Source organism: Podarcis muralis, chromosome 3, assembly GCF_964188315.1.
Source record: "Podarcis muralis chromosome 3, rPodMur119.hap1.1, whole genome shotgun sequence".
NCBI classification, from domain to species: domain Eukaryota; kingdom Metazoa; phylum Chordata; class Lepidosauria; order Squamata; family Lacertidae; genus Podarcis; species Podarcis muralis.
In genome coordinates this window covers 95539426-95556457 of record NC_135657.1, presented here as the reverse complement: position 1 = coordinate 95556457, position 17032 = coordinate 95539426, and the positions used below count along the sequence as shown (strand labels likewise).

General features: G+C 39.3%; 1 protein-coding gene across 16 annotated transcripts in view; it reads right to left on the bottom strand.

Moving 5' to 3' along the window:
* The window catches only part of MYT1L (myelin transcription factor 1 like), a 282027-nt gene that overhangs the window by 52512 nt on the left and 212483 nt on the right, over window positions 1-17032 (bottom strand). For 12 of the 16 annotated variants that reach the window (XM_077926374.1, XM_077926369.1, XM_077926370.1 and 9 more), the window contains 4 exons: window positions 11643-11777; window positions 7363-7453; window positions 4190-4297; window positions 121-332 (listed from right to left, as the gene is read on the bottom strand). In XM_077926374.1, coding sequence (XP_077782500.1) covers window positions 121-332; window positions 4190-4297; window positions 7363-7453; window positions 11643-11777 — 546 coding nt within the window. The remainder of the gene's footprint in view (window positions 1-120; window positions 333-4189; window positions 4298-7362; window positions 7454-11642; window positions 11778-17032) is intronic. The other 4 variants (XM_077926376.1, XM_077926372.1, XM_077926373.1 and 1 more) reach the window with 2 other exon arrangements.

The window sequence follows — 17032 nt, the reverse complement described above, 5'->3', positions numbered from 1 at the left end:
GAGACTTCCGCTCTATTACATGGGCATGAACACATACAATACTCAGATGTGGTCTGTACAAGCCACACCATTGTTAGATGCAGATTGGTTTCTGATGATTACAGAGTGTGCACCTCATACCATCATATCCTTTGGGAGAAATATCCCTTGATTGCACCTTGGGAGCTATGGCTCTCTTGCCATATGCATGGTTGTCATAACTGTTATATTCAAACGTAGTCTTAGAGTATTTCTCTAGTTCCTTGGCCAAGTTGGAGCGGGGCGTTGTGGTGGGGACATTGTTTCTGTAGCCATACTGAGGGATCTCCAGCTGCTTAACAAAACACATGGGCCTAGAAATTAAACAAAAACAAACAAACACGTACAGTGTGTTAGACAGATAGTACACAATTTGAAGCCTTGATAGTAACACTTCTTTCAGTTTCTTTACTGCACACAAGCGGCAGCAATGCATTTATTTATGTATTTGTATAAGCGCTTAAGTTGTGTTTTAGCAGGACACCTTCCTTCAACAAAAGCCCAGAGAAAACAAATTATAATTACACCACATGTGGCTAATAGCAAAAGAAATAGGGAAATGGTCCTATTAAACCAACAACAACAACAACAACAGCAACAACAACACACACACAGGTATGTTCCCTTGCTATATGAGGCAATAAGGGGAGGAGCATGATTACAGCAGCTCTGCAAGGAGATAGCAAAAGTTACCTGAGCATATTACATGTGCATATAAGTTTTGGAGCAATAGCAATTCCAGGGCCTACCTACCCCCGGAATAATTTCTAAATCTAGGATGATCAAATTGTGGGCAATGAGTCCACATGTGCTTTGATATCTAGTGCGTCCATCAACCTCCTGAAGTCTACTCATTGAACTATACTGCCACTGGACCTATATTTAACAGCACTAAAATTTTAAACTGGTTAGTGCTGGCACCATCAGTCTTTTCAGCTCCCCAAGAGGGCATAATGGATGACATGCCTCCTTTATACATACTTTTTTCTCACCTACCATTAAGAAAAGGAAAATGCCATATTAGCAGGCTTGTGTGGTGAGATCAAACAGACCTTTTTAAAGTTCTGTGATTTGACTATTTTGCTGTTTCTTTGCAATATCTATGGTCTTATTTCAACTGCTGTTGACCTTAGCATCGCTGGGAACTCATTATTGCAACAAATCATGGTGTCTAATACTGTGTATAAAATTAGATGCTTCCCACAACCCCTCCCCCGGAAGAGACCAACTCACGTCTCTTCAAAGGTGAGGGGTGGTGGGACAAACTCATCCCTGATAATTGTGGCAATGTCATTTTCAAGTGCTTCCCCAATGCAATCATAAAATGGCAAATATATAACAATGCAAAATTTAAAAACATCATTATATATATATATATATGTGTGTGTGTGTGTGTGTGTGTGTGTGTGTGTGTAAAAAAACCCTTCTAAGCTGAAATAAAATACAGATGGCGATTTGCTCCAATGCATGACTGTAAATTTGTTAAAGGAAAGCCTCAACTGCACTATCATGGATGGGAGCTCAAATACGTATTAGTTCGTTTAATAAGATGGTCTGATAATATAGCTTGGCTTTGTGCCTCTCAAAGTGAATGTGAGAAATGTCACATAACCATAAACTTTTAGACTTCCAAAGTATTATTTCGTTGGAATTTAGGTAAAAGATATGTATGTATAAATAAGATTTTATTACTCATCCACTTTGATTTTATTTCACATGCTGGGGTGGAAAATTACTTCTGAGAGAACAGAGCCCAACAGTGTTCTGCAAACACAGAACCAAGATCAATAAAGCAAAAAGCTGCTTTATACTATGGAAATAGAATTCATATACTGTGCCGTCAAAACAAATACTAATTGTACACTGGATCACATATTCTGTAAATCAGATTTTTTCGCAAAAGGCTTTAAAAAATGTATCCTACTCCACTTGCAGTGCAAAAGGGATATTTCCCCAGGAAGCACCACCTCTGTGGGAAATCCTAAGTAACCTGGCTTCAGTTCTGGATGCCAAAGGCACCACCATTTTGCTCAGCCTGAAGACAAAAAGGCAGAAGCATGTTGTTGCTGCTAGGACACATCTTTAGGTCAAGGTGTGCAGCAAAAAGCCCCCCCAAAACTTGGACGCTTCTTATGGGTTACTCTGTTTGAAATCAAGTTGAAGGTAATAACAGCAGTCGATACGTGCTTAGCAAGCACAAATATCACAGGGCGAGCTTCAGAGTTTTCATCTTAAGAGCTCTTACAGGAGAAAGGCAGCGGAGAAGTCAAATCTGAGGTGACAATGTAACTCAGATCACCTATCAAGATCTGAAAGGCACGACAGTCCCAGCGGCAAAAGCAAAAGTGCCAAAACATCTATTTGAGGAATCTGTCAAAAGCTCAGGTGCTGCTTCTTATAAGAGGCTTCCTTTGCATGGCATTTGACTTTGCACTAAAGAAATTCTGGTTCGAAAGCAATGGCAAGGCTACACCAGCTTTGTTCTGTTCCTCTTGGCAGCTGCCACGGAATAGTCTTATCTGTGGTACTGTTGTTTTGATCAACAAAGGAGTTTTCTCCCAAAATTGTATCTGAAGTGGAAGAGTATGTGGAACACCAAACCCTAAATCTGTAAACTCACATCGTATTTCTGAATGATGAGCAAAATCAGCCATGCTTCTTCTTTGGAAAAATAATCTTGTTTTTCTAATGGCATAGGGAAAGCACACTGATGCATATGTGATGTCTGCGCCTAATTTAACTATCACTCCCTCCCATTTTTAGACTGTAGAAGCCAGGGAAAAATAATACCAGGGAAACTCTGCAGTGTTTGGCTTTCAAATAGTGGCATTCACTATTAGCAAGTTTTGCCGTGCTTTGCATTTTCAGTCTTCCAGATTATGGAGTGATTTGCAACAAAACCTGCAGTTCCAGGGCAGTACTAAGTGCATTTTCAAATACCATTTGAATGAAGATTAGAAACATCATTAGTAGTAAAAACCACCACAAGATTTCTAGGCTAAAACACGATTCCTGCTTTCTTTTGTGTATGGACGATATTATTAAAATGTCTTTGCCACTGGATTTGCATTGCCATTGGATTAATGAGAGATCTGAAGGCACTCTAAATGTAGCTTCAGACATCACGTTTGTAGGTTTGCTTTTGACATCACTGTAAGTCGTAAATGCACGTGGAAATGAATCCAAAATAGCCCAGCATGTTTTGACCAAATCCTCAGCTTTAAGCTTGAGTTTTGGCTGGATTTTTTTCAGATGATCCAGTATCATGAGGCCACTAAAAATGGTCATTAGACATGTCACTGTGAGAGAGGAAAGCAGAATCTAAATCTGTACCTTCAAGTGAAGCCATTCTGTTAATGTTTACAATTAACTAGTTTCCTGACAGAAAACATAGGAAAACTCTCTCTTTTTTCCTAGGGAATGCTGTGTACATTACATATATGCATTTAATTATTAAATATTACAGCAGTTGGGTGACCTACACAGCACAGGACATAGCCTTAGGATCCTGACTCTCAAGTTTCCCAAGAAAGGTAACTGCTTCAAGGAAATGCTTATAGGTTCTGCACAGGACAACCTAGAAATTGTATTCCTGAGGAATGAGATGAATTATGAATTATTGGCAGCAATAAAACTGTAAGCCATATGATGGTGTAACTTTATCATTCTTTTTAGAGAGAATAAGAAGCCAACTAAACCTCAGTGGGTGCTTTTCATTGTTAAATCTAAGAATGAAAATACTTTTGAATTAGAAATCTAAAATTTTGAAAAATAGGGCTTCTGGTTTTCATTTAAACTGATATTTACTAGTAAACGCCTGCTGGAAAAAACAAGACTTACCGGTAAATATTAGTTTATTTCCCAAAGATATCAACTTTTTTTCACACTGTTCTTAGTTTCAGAACTCCAGCAGGCAGCTTTACACCAAACAATGCCTAAGACAAAAATGAGCTTTTCAGCTTTATTGATATTTGCCAAAAAAACATTAACCCACCCACCCCCAGGGTATATTGGTAGGCAGATAAATGCTGAGAACAGGATCCAGAAGCCCTAATTCTAAACACTTCTTCAAGGGTCGTATACTTTTTCTTTCTTTTTTTTAGTGCTCAGGCTAACTTATTATGCAATTAATCTGGTATACGCTATTAAGTGTGAGAGCAACTCTTAATACCTCAAGACACGATCTGATGCCTGGTTTGATTTGGATGCATCACAGCTCTGATGCTTCTCTTGAGCTTTAGCCAGTTTCTCTGCTGCAGCAATAGGACATCCCGAGAGGCTGCAATTACAGAAAGAAAATGTAATTGTCGTGTCCTGAATAGCTTCATAGAGCCCTTCTTAGTAAATATAAGGAGGAAGCTTGCCAGGAACAAAATAATCTACTTTTTGATGCCCTGCGTTACTCTTCTTCGATGCACAACTCTAGCCTTTAAAGACACAGGGCTGACATCATTAAAAAATTAAAATAACTTCCTATCCCACTGTACATAAGAAAAGTTCTGTGAAACGTGTGACCCACCAAGCCAAACATACTTTCCAAGCTACATATTGCGGCATGCCAGCCAGGTACTTGAATATTACCGTTTTAGCCGTTCTACAATTTCTGCAAAAAAATAAAAGTTCAACGAGCTGTTGATTAACCACCATAAATAGCTGGTGAGCTGCAATCAGCTTGATAGGTCACAAGTTATGCTTCAGTTTCGTGTTCTGGTAGATGTGCAGGAGAACACTACTTACTGCCAGGCAAACAGAATGAAAATCTGAAAATTCCACTTTGCAATACTGTCGGGCAGGATTGCCAACAAGTATTATCCGCTTTGGAAAACTTTGTTATTTATATCACTACACTGGTATTTCAGTGGCAATGACGTGTAGGCCAAATTACGCAGGTTAACACATCACACAATCATCGTTTTGCTTTTAAATGAAGGCTGCAACCCTGAAGCTGCTTATTTGAACATAAGCTTTGCTGAATTCAGGACTTACAACTGGTAAAGATGGTTAGGGCTGACCTGCAAAATGAAGCTGTGCCAATTGTAAATCAAAATAGAATTTAGCCTATAAGTGAAGATATTGCTTGCTGCTGAAATGGATGGAAAGCTGCCTTGGAAAGAACCCAGAATCATGAGGATACAGGAGCTATGGAGCTGAGCATATAATGACAGTACTGCTTCTGCTAGAAAACAGTTTATGAGAAAAATCAACAACACACTGGAAGTAGCATATATATGAACATTATGACGAGGTAAAGGAAAAGTTGTTTATCTGGTCATAGTTTGCAATATGCTTATCTGATTTCAAAATTTCTACAGAGGAAATCAATACACTCTATGGCAGAATTCTGAACAGAACTTCACTCTGAATCTTCCTGAGATCTAGAAAGTCATTCCCCTTTCTATAGGGGAAAAATAAATCATAAAGCCATAGAAATGTTTAAGAGAAGACACGATACAGTAGACAATGTTTCCTAAACTCTTCCATGGATAGGTGACATGACCACTGGAGTTCATTCATTCAGACATCCTCCATGCCTCTTAGCAAGAGATTACTATTGCTAACCAGCAACACCCATTCTCAAAGTAGATATCTTTTAGGGAGCATGGCAGAGGGGGCCAGGAATGGAGAATCAAATAATGCAGACAGAAAGAGGAGTGCCAAACAGCACTCCTTGATGTCTCAAAAGCCATGGATCTGAGACATGGTGTTTTAATAATCCTACAGCTTTCCCCAGTGCTATTGTCAAAGCCATGGACATTAAGCAGGGTCAATATTTTTTACAGTTTCATTTAAGGTGGTGGACTCTCCTTCATTGGAAGTTTTTAAGCGGAGTTTGGATGGCCATCTGTCATGGGTGCTTTAGTTGTGATTCCTGATATGTTTGTTTTTAACTTCTTGGGCTCAATTACAGTGGGTTGGATCCAGAGTAAGCTAGTTGAATTTCGTTTATATTGAAATCAATGTGAAAAGTCAGCAATAACTAAAATGAAATTTGGTTGCCCTTCACATTAGCTATATTTAAGGGCAGGTTTGTCTAGGCCTTCAGGTTTTTGGTTGATGTTGACTCTGGAGCCAGTTATATTATTTACTGCTGCTGAGTTGGGTTTAAAATGTTTTATTTTCAATTTTTTTTAAAAAAAAATTTAGCTGCTGTTGTATATTCTAGGTTGTGAGCTACCCTGCTGGAGGAAGAGTTTGGTATAAAAGCAATCATACATAAATGGAAGTCCCATTGATTTCAATAGAAATGAAGGTCAAATCACGAACACCACAATCCATGTCTACTCAGAAGTTAGTCTTACTGAATTCAGTGGGGCTTATCCCCACTTATGTGGGATTCTCAGTCTGGATCCAATCCTTTTATCTTCTGTCGCTTTGAATGGGACTATCTCCAAAAGCAAATTAAAAAGAAAACAACTTCCTGTGGATTTTAAGATAATTTGAAAATAATCCTGCTGTTTTAGTCCTTTATACAAGAAGACTTTACTATCTGTGTATAGAAATTTAATAAATAAATAAATAAATAAATAAATAATTTCCAGTTCTACACAATTTGTCATTTACAATGCACTGGAATCCACAGCACTTCAGTAACAAAACAAAACAAAACAAAACAAAACAAAACAAAACAAAAAGTTAGTAGGCTAACATGGTATAAAGAAACTATCCTGGTTCTGATTAGATACACCTTATTTTAGTATCATCAGTGATATTCTCCAGAAGTGCCATTTTAGATTTCAATCAGGTGGCAAAGAGATTTCAGTAGAGCTGAGGGGCTTTTGTGTGTGTCAGGATTCGTATCATGGTTAAGAGGCTGCTCTCTGAAATATTAAAGTGTATATTGTGAAGAAGCAGAACATTTAAAGAAATTTGTTGCAGCTACTTTTTTTTTTGTACCTCAAAACAACCAGATATGCAGGTGACTCATATTCAAATACAGGTGAGAAATGATTACAAGCAGCCTGAAGCATTGTGGGAAGGAAGCGTAGCTAGTGACCTCTCCCCCAATGATAGAAAATACCTATTGCAGCCTGCTGAAGGAATTTAAACTTGTATATTCAATTCTCACTTAGGAAATGCAAATGCTGGCCCACAGTGGCAAGCCTTGAAATATAGCTTATTATTTGAATTAACTGTGCGCCAGAGTTAATCCTCTCATACGATAAGCCGTAAAGGACAATCAGACTGAGCACATCAGTCCATCTGCTCAATTAAGGTCCAGAGCATCTTCACACACACACACAGATATGCACACAAACACACACACTTGTCAGGAGACGTTCAGAGGTGTTGTTGCTGTGAAATGGTATCCACCTACATTATAGCTCAGTGAGCACATCATCTTACCTTCTGTGAGAATTCCTGTTGCTATTTACGTGGCCTCGGCCTGTGCAGCCTGGTGTAGGACACTTAAGAACGTTTTCATGCATGGCAAGAACTTGACAAGGAGAAGGAAAGGAAACAGCAGAGTGTGGAAACAACAACAAGAAGAAAAAGATTTCAAGTCCCAGTCTGTAGGAAGCCATTTTAGTACAAAGCAAGATTAATTAATGATCAGCATTCCTGAAAATAGACACGTGACAGGTATAGCCAATAAAAGCCCGGTGAAGGAAAGAGGTGTTGTGGTACTCATTAACATAGGGATGATGTTAATACATTAAGAGTTATGGAGGGCAGGTTATCTAACAATTAATGTGTCTCTGGTGTGACAGTGAAGCAGGAGGCTGCATACATAAGCACTGAGCAAAAGCACTGAACAGCACAGTGGTGAGTTGGAGGTTGGAGCAGTTTTAAGGTGCAGATATGCAACAATAAACTGATTAGGTACACAAAGCAGGCATCCAGAATCTGGAGTCCATAATTGCATAAAATGTGTGCGAATTCTGAGGTGCTGAAAGCAGTACCAGAAAGATCTTTGAAGCCCAGCTATGGAATTGGTTCCGAGCCCCGCAACTGCCTTGATTACGTAGGACTAACGCTTGTTAAAAGTTCAATGGCAGTTACACTCATGTTGTGATCAGAATAATTGCTAAAAAATAATAATCTATAGCTGTCAATAAATCATAAAGGGTCCAAAAAAGGAAGAAGAAGAAGAAAAAGGGGGGGAGAAACCAATATAAGCAAAGAATGTGCGCACATTTTAAAGTCAAGGGGGTGGTGGAGTGATAAATTAGGAATAAAAGGAACCAACAAGGTCTGGTTTAAACAAAAAAAGGGTTGTCATTTTCCACCACCAAGCAAGCATTGGGGAGGGGCTGCAATTCAGCGATAGGGGAGCACACTACTTTGTAAATTGCATCTCCGCTATTTTCCAGTGTGGGATTTGAAATAACAGGGATCCCAACCTACAGATCTCAAAGTCTCTGGATTCAATACAATAGGACAGTACTTATAATTTACTTGAACTGAGAACCATTATGTGCCAAACATTCACTTTTTTTTAACGTTTAAAAATAAATTGAGCTGCATCCAATTGGTGTGCATGTGTACAACATGAAAAATGCTCAGATCTGTGTCACTGTTGCTGGACGACTAGTGCAAAATTATGCTACATTTCAAAGGAACCAATCTTTAAAAAAAATCATGTGCAATGCTTACACAAAAGCCTAGAGGACATAAGAAATAAAGCCTGTGCATAATTGATTTAAAGAATAGTCACAACCACCATCATTCATCACCATCACCACACTACTAGCAGTGTACTAAAGATGTGAAAGCTTCACTTTGGATTTCCTGCTATTCAAAGCTGTTCTTGAAACATGCTTTACAAGCCCAGCACTGCAGGAACAGGGTAAGGAGGAGGGGAAAAAAAGAGATAGATAGAAAGAGAGAGATGATCTCACCTTTTTCACTTTTGTCACTACTGAACATGCAAACCGTTTAAAGCTATATTCTTCTTTGATTGGTAACGTTTTCTAAATGCTTTATGTTTACCATTTACATTGGTGGGGTGGGGAGGAGATGAACCGCTTTGAGGAACTGAGTAAACATTTGTGTTTGAGAAAATTATAGGCCTTGCTAAACTGGAAATTGAATTCCTTTGATCAGCTCGATTCACACACCAGCTGAGAAGCAGTGTTGCTTCCTTAAGAGGGATTTCCCTTTCTGCGAGGTTTAAGGGAGACTATGAAATGGACAATACTCTGCCACGGATGCCCTCATACTACTTTTAACTCCAGACTGAGTTAAGTGCTTTCAAGACTCAAAAGTTTCTTGCAGCTTCTCTTTCCAAATCTTCATTGTCATGAATGAAAAATACTTTTTTCACTTAATATATGTGATGATACTACATCACATGGTAATTACTTCTCAATATAATGGCAACATGCAGAAGCACTCTCATAGCGATATTGTTTTCAGTGGCAAATATATTAAGAGCTGCTTTGTGGAAAATGACTGTCCTCACCCTAACCCAATGGGGTGATCCTTAAGGAGAATTGAGACAGTTTCACACTGTGTGGAATTTGACTAAGTTCTAAACAGAGGAGACCCACTGAAATTAATGAACATGACTAAGGTCCCTTAATTCTAGTGGGAATTATTGATCTCCCTACTATATTAAATATGTTGTTCTGGTGTTTTATATTTATTATTGTTTTTCATTGCAAGCCACTTCCACTATTGTTTTAATGGAAAAGTGGGGTGTAGCTATCAAATACAGTGGTACCTTGGCTCTTGAACTTAATTCATTCCAGGAGTTTGTTCGACTCCCGCAACCGTTTGAAAACCAAGGCGCGGCTTTAAATTGGCTGCAGGAGCTTCATGCACTCAATCAGAAGCCATGGAAGCCACATTGCACGTCCGGCTTCTGAAAAATGTTTGCAAACCGGAACACTCACTTCCAGGTTTGCGGCGTTCAGGAGCCAATTTGTTCGACAACTAAGCCATTCGGGAACCAATGAATCAAATCTACATGTAGCCCAGCTTTTAGAAAGCCACCATCTTGCAAAGACTGGATAGCAAAGTTGGTAAGAGTGGAGTGCTGGTGCTGACAAGTGTGGTGCTGATAAAGCGTGTTCTCCTTCATGGAGAGCACGTGTTGCGGTGGGGTCTTACAAGACATCCCACTGTTGCTGGGTGGGTAAAGGTAGTTGGCCACCATTGCGATTGGGTTCCTCTTGTCATTGGGGAGAATTTGACGTTGCCATTTTTTGATTGACAGCCAAGAAGTTTTATATTCCCTGCTCGCAGCGTTGAGCTTCCTCTTTTCGCTACGTGCATCGGATTACCCGCCCACTCTCCCTATATTTAGGGTTGTTCGATTTGACCTTGCTATGCCTGTCATGGGGTCGTTTGCTTTTGGGGCAGGGGCCTGGTAGGAATTTTGTCCATTTGGCTGATTGGCTGGTGCCATTTGGTTTTTGCCTACTGCATAGCAAATCGTCACAACTTGTAAGGTTACGGTTAGGCATTGGTTGTATGAATTGGTTGGTGGAGGGGCATGGATTGGCTGTGCCTGCCCCTCCAATGCTGCTGCTGCTGCAAGGGTATTCTGTTAAAGGAATCCAGGGGCTCGCCATGCTTTTGTCCGAACCCCTGTCAAGGGGCTAGGGCCCCTGGGAGCATTTGGGGAGAGGTGAGGGCATGGTACCCAGCTCCATCGCTCTCCCCAAAGTGTTTTCCCTTTCTGCAAATGTCAGTCTGTCCCCGGGTGGGGTCAGATAGTCGCAACCAATGCCTAAGCAACCACTCACATTTTTTGTCTTTTAATAAAGTTGTGGCCAAAATTATGCCAAAAACCTTAAACAAAAATTCCGTGTGAATTGTGTTTTATTGGGGTAGCTTGGGGACCTCGACACGCAACACCTGGTTGCAGGTTTGATCTCTGGGACAGCTGCTTATTCCTGCATTGCATGAGGTTGGCCTGGGTTCCTTTCCAACTCCTTAATTCTATGATTCTATGATTGGAAGCCTTGTTTTTGTAATGTTTGAAGCCTCCCACCAAATCTGAGAATCAGTTTAGTATATTCTTCTTAGCAGGTGGGTGGATGAGTTCTGACAATCTCAGACAATTATGGCACCTGTTTTTGTTTTTTTACATATTCCTTCTCCCTTCATACCTCTTATACAATTGCAGCATTTTTGCACTAACATCCATGCAGAGCTGTATTATTGCAAGTCAACCACAATTCTAAAGGTCAAATATTTGAATTAATTGCTTGAATAATTATGTATATATATAAAAATTTAAAAATGAATCCAATTGCCTATTTTCAAAGTGGAAGGAACATTGGCTCCTTTATTTGAACACAAGAGACTCTATTCAAAATAATTACTCAGAATTAAAAGCAGTAGTGTTTTGTTTTTTTCTGGCGGGGAGGGGGGGGGGAATACCTGCAGCATAGAGAAAAACAACAGTTTGCAAATATCCTAATACTATCAGAATAAAAAGAATACAGCTTTAAAACATCTTTCTTCAAGCATAAAGGTTAGTATAGATGTGAACATGATGAAATAAAGAAAAAAAATGCAAATATAACAGAAAAACAGTTTGCTAAATTGAGACATATCATACTGGAAAAATGGGACAGAGAAAAAAAGAGAAGGGAAAAAAAGTTTCTTAATGCATGCTAGAAAAATTTGTGTGGAGTTTTATCCCCAGTTTCCATGAAACAATGTGGACTTACTTTCTGGAGGGACCCTATCTTTGTGTGGGCATCCTGACAAACTGCGGTGATGGGGGTAAAGCCCCGTTACATGGCCAGTTCCATCACACCCAGGGGTAGGACATTTGCTTTCTTTCTTTTCTGTTCTTGAGGGATCTATAATTTACAACAAATGTGTCAAGTGAATGATGTTTTTCCTTTTCAGATTTCCAAATGGACGAAGGTTCACTTAATGAATTCAGTTACTCTTTGGAAAATGTTCTCAAAGAACACTGGAAGAAAACACATCTACGACTGAAAACATTTTTATCTCCTGCTTCCTTCTTCTGTACCGTAGGCTCCTATGGTCACAGCTGTCCTCCATTCATGGAGGCTAAATGGTGGTGACTTTCTTCCAGCAAAGCCACACACCATTGTCAACATAACTTCTGTCAAGCATTAGCTATAAGTTGGCTCTGTTTTGAATTTGTTTTAAAAACTATTTTCCTCATTATATATTGAAGTCTATAGATCTACTGTGGGAGAAATTCAGAGTACTGATGATAGTGGACCCAGCTCCTTGCCAAAATTCTTCAAAGATGCAATGCAAATTAATTCTTTTTCAATGGCATGCTAAAACAGACAACACTGTTTCTCAAAAGTTTGCTACAGAATATAAGAACTTACAGAAAAGGATGTTTCTTTCCACTGAACATTAACTACAAGTTTTGTTTTTTTTTAGAAAAAGTTAAGACTTGGTTTTAAATTGTCCTGTGAAAGTCACCACATATTTAGAACACTTAGATATTCATAACATTCATAATGAAGAGTTGCATCACATTTTGCTGTTTTCGTAATAACCTATGAAAATTATTTTTCTTCTTACGCTTATGTGTGTGTTTGCAGAGAATGTTGTGGAATTACTGCTGAAATTGGAATTAAAACTGGAACCCCCAATAGCATTCTTTTACTGAAAGCATGGGGGGGTTGTACTAAAATACCCCTGCTCTTTCCATTTACACAATCCATTATCCTAGGCTAATTATCTCCCAAGCTAATTTCAACTTCTGATTTGTATCCATATTCTAGGGCAGGGGCAAGTAGCTCTTTAGATGTCGCTGGACTTTAACCCTGATCAGTGTCAGCCAGCACAGCCCATGGTCAGGGATGTTGGGAGTTGGTACCCAACTCTTTCTTGAGGGCACCATGTTGGCTATCCCTGTTCTAAGGAATCTGGCAGAGCATCAATACTAACTAGAATGATAGGAGAGGGAGGCAGGTAAGAAGAGTAATGTACGTGTCATGATTCCTTGAAATAGCCATTCTCATCCTCACCCTCCTTGCCCCACTGGTTTTCTTCTTTCAGATCCCCTTCTCTCCACCTCCTGCTATAGGTTAGCTTCAGTAGCAATCCTAAAGTTCTTGTTGCAGTGCTGCAACAGCCCTGTGCTGTTGAGTGCCCTGAAAAGCAATTTGGTTTTCATTTGTCTCAGCCTATAGAGGCAGGTACTGGTAATGATGGGTGGAAGATACAACCAAAAGGAAAAGGGAGACGGACTGGACATAGACTGGACATAAGACACAGGAAGCTGTCTTATACGAAGCCAAGCCATTGGTCCATCTAGTGTCTGTCTACACTGGCTGGCAGCATCTCTCCAGGACTTCAGACCAGGGACATTTCCAGTCCTACTTGGAAAGACCAGGGATTGAGCCTGGGACCTTCTGTGTGTAAAAAAAGATGCTGTACTACCTCTCTTTCATTTCTGATGCTGGACCCCGCCCAAAAAGGCGGTCCTGTTCACTCTTTTTCTGTCTTTCCCCTCTGACAACCATTAAAGGGAGAAATAGTAAGCATGTATGAAGGAGGAGAACCGTCTCCAACACTTCAAATCATAGAAGAAAATTGCCTGGGACCTTCCTTGGTTATGCCTGTGTGAATCAGAGGCTAAAGTCAGCTGTAAGAGAATTGGCAATGCCTAAAAAGATAGGGGGATGATCCTAAAATAAATGATTGTGTAAATATCAGGGCTATCATCTCAGCACCGTTTTCCAGTTTGTGTGGCAGTAAAGCCGTGTGTACAGAAACAGGCAGCTAGAGCTAATCCTATCTCCCTAACAAATACAACAATTCACTTTTTTTTTTTTTGGAACTCACATATTAAAAAAACCAACATGTCTTACACCTAAAATGTTAGGTGCAAAGCCACTTTCAGAGTTCAACAGTACACAGTAAAGTTTACATGATTCAGGATAGTTGGGCAAAAGGACCCCTGTGAATTCTGATCAGAAGCTCCAGATCAGAACATCATCCTTTTATACTGTTGTAATGTTTTAAATACTGTACTAGAAATAATTCATATCCAGTATCAAACAAATGCAGCCAATATTGCTCATAAGATTCTGTCAACCAAACTCAACCATTTTAGAATTCATCCTTTTAAAGCAATGTTTTCATTTTCATTTTTTAAAAAAGCCAAACATTTATCTATCAGCGCTGTGTGTTTGAACCTGGCATTATAACTCCCTTTGCTCCAGGAAGGACATTAATTCCCTCCAGAATGTTGTTATTCAACTGTCTCAAACCTCATAGGTCTCAATTCAAATCAAACATTATTTTTTGACAGCTCAAAGTTTGGAGAAATTAAGGTGCTTGCCTTTTAGTATTTAAAGCACAGGTTAAAGCAAGAGATTGTATTACAGGACTGGGGTTTCTAATTAGTGCTGATTACTGATATATTATACACTGATTCGCAACTCAAGCCAATGCACAGGAAACTCTGGGTTATTTGGCCTCTGCTACATATTTGAGCATTGATTTTTCTGCCAGCTCACAGAATAAAAGTGAGAAGCATATGCAGGAATTTAGCGTGCCACTCCAGGAAGGTTTTATACTGGAGTGCAAACAGTCTGCTTTTGCTCACGGCAGCAGTTTCCCATGACTGGCCTGCCATGATGGGAGCCGGTGCACATGCAACTTAAAGTGGCCAGTTTCATGTGCTTCCACACCTTGTGGTAGATGTGGTATTGCAGAGGGTTGGGCCAGCTGACCTTGGAGGGAGCGTCACTTCCAATTCAAGGATTCTATAATGCTGCATGCCAGTCACCTATGGAGTCCCACCAACAGGGTATCAATAATCCTCCTGCTTCTGCCGCTTGCCTAAAAACTTCAAAACACAGGACCGGAAGGCTGCCATACATCTGGCACACTACATAACATGGCTGGGGAGACTGAATTTGCTTTGGTAGGTCATAAATTGTGCAGGCCTACCCTTAATGGTTTAAATCCAAAGGTTGTAGTTTGACTGGGTTGACAGGGCTTCCTGACAGCAGGAAGACCAGTATATGCATTGTTAACCTTTCATTTAATAACCCCCTGCCAAAAATAAAATTATAAAGCAACACAAATACTAAAATGCCCCAAATTGGTGACTATGTCTGTGGCAGATTATTCAGCCCAAGAAAACAGAAAGAAATTAGTATTGGAGCTGGGAATAGAACTCATCAAAGTCTTTCTCTATGTCTCTGAAGTTATGTTACCTCTTGACAGCCATACCATTCATTTGCATACATAAAGCTTTATGGAACTCTTTACATAAAGCAGTCTGATATGTTATATTGTGGTCCAAAGAATCCAGCCAATAAGAGCACTGGGTGATATCCAATATCAGTCAAACTCAGAGCTGACCCATTGAATTCAATGGGCCTACTTTTAGTATGATTTAGTTGACTATCTCTCAGAGTATTTTGGTTATTTCTATTTCATATGACAATAATCAAGTGCAACAAGGTACAGTTAACCCAAAAGAGTATAAATCTTCACATCTTAGTTAATTAGATAATAAATGAGGGGGGCATCACTAAGATCAATGAATATTACTGAATTATTGCTACCCATGGGGCTGAACCATACAGTATTCACATCTTAATTTGAAACTCATAAAAACAATGTTTTAACTGTATTACTAATGAGTAGTGTATTTCAAGTATAATGCTGGAAACAAGTTAGGCTGAGTGAATCAGAAATGTGGGGCAGGCTCCCTTTGTTTCTAGGTGACTGTTATGGAGCTTTACTATCAAAATGGTTATTTGGTCCAAACAAGGAATGGAAATAGCTTTATCTAGTACTGTGTAAGAAAATATTGAAGGAGAACTTAAGACTGACACTTGGGTAATTCAATTTAACATCATGACTGCCTCATAAATATTTCCCTACCGCCTTAGGGAAAGTTGTTGTTCTCTACCAACTCTTGATACAATTGTCCAGTCAGGACTGCAATATTATCAGATATAATTTTGCAACGGTGAGGTTAGGGACACAAAGACATCCAGATACTTTCTAACATGGAAAAGCATATATCTATAGAAAGGATTGCCTCTCGCAATGTTTTGGGAACCCACCATAGGAAAGCAGCAGAAACAGAATTGTTAGGCATTCCTTTTGATGCATCTTCTTCCCTACATTAAAGTGTGTGTATATTCCCTGAGATGTGTACCCCACATCTCCCCCAAGAGGAGACACAGTTGAGGGAATCACTTGTATTTGATGATGAGTGATGTTAGAAGGACATAGCCTTCATTCATTCACTTTTAATTTTTTTACAGTAGAGCAAAGAAGGTATATGGTTATTTATTTTATCCTGCTCTTTGAATAGAATTGAGTCTGGACCCCAAGTCTGAGGTTAACATTGCCCAAACTTTCAACTTTAGATCCAGGTATCGCTTGTGACTCCTGTTAGCATCATTGTTTATATTTACGTTCAAACTCCCAGAGGTACAGAAGCACCTTCTTTTCCCCCTGAGGTGGTAATGTTTAAATGATACTGGGTCTGGTTAAGGGCATGTTATAATTTATATTATATTCTGTAAGATAAGCACATTTGTAATTTTTACTTGAATGGTGTCTCAACTATTTGCTGATTTGTACAGTGCTTTATTTTATTTTTAAAAAACGGACTGTCTTTTTTCCTTAATTGCAATAACAGATTAAAATGTTGAAGTATATACGCATTACTTTATTGTAGCATGTAATGGGACAGTGTGTTTTTCCTTGTCCGTAAAAATAAGCATTCCGGACCAATTTTGAGATATTAATTTGCCTGGACAAGCATAATGTGCATAGCATGCCAGAAGCGATTCCCATAATTGCGGCAACCATGGTGAAACTGTTTGCCAGTCATACAAATTGATGCTGGCCACATCCATGATTTCATTGCCCATACATTACACTTGTTCATACAAGTGTGTGCCCCACAGTAGTTTGCATGTACAGAAAAATGTATTGGGCGAACTGCCTCAAACGCAGTCAATAACTCAGGTGTTGGTATACAACAGTGGCTCAAAACTGGATTGCAAGAAAGCTTCATGCTTTCATCATACTTATGTAGCTTATGAAGGCTATATGGGTCTTTTATTTGTCTTACAAACTTTGCTTA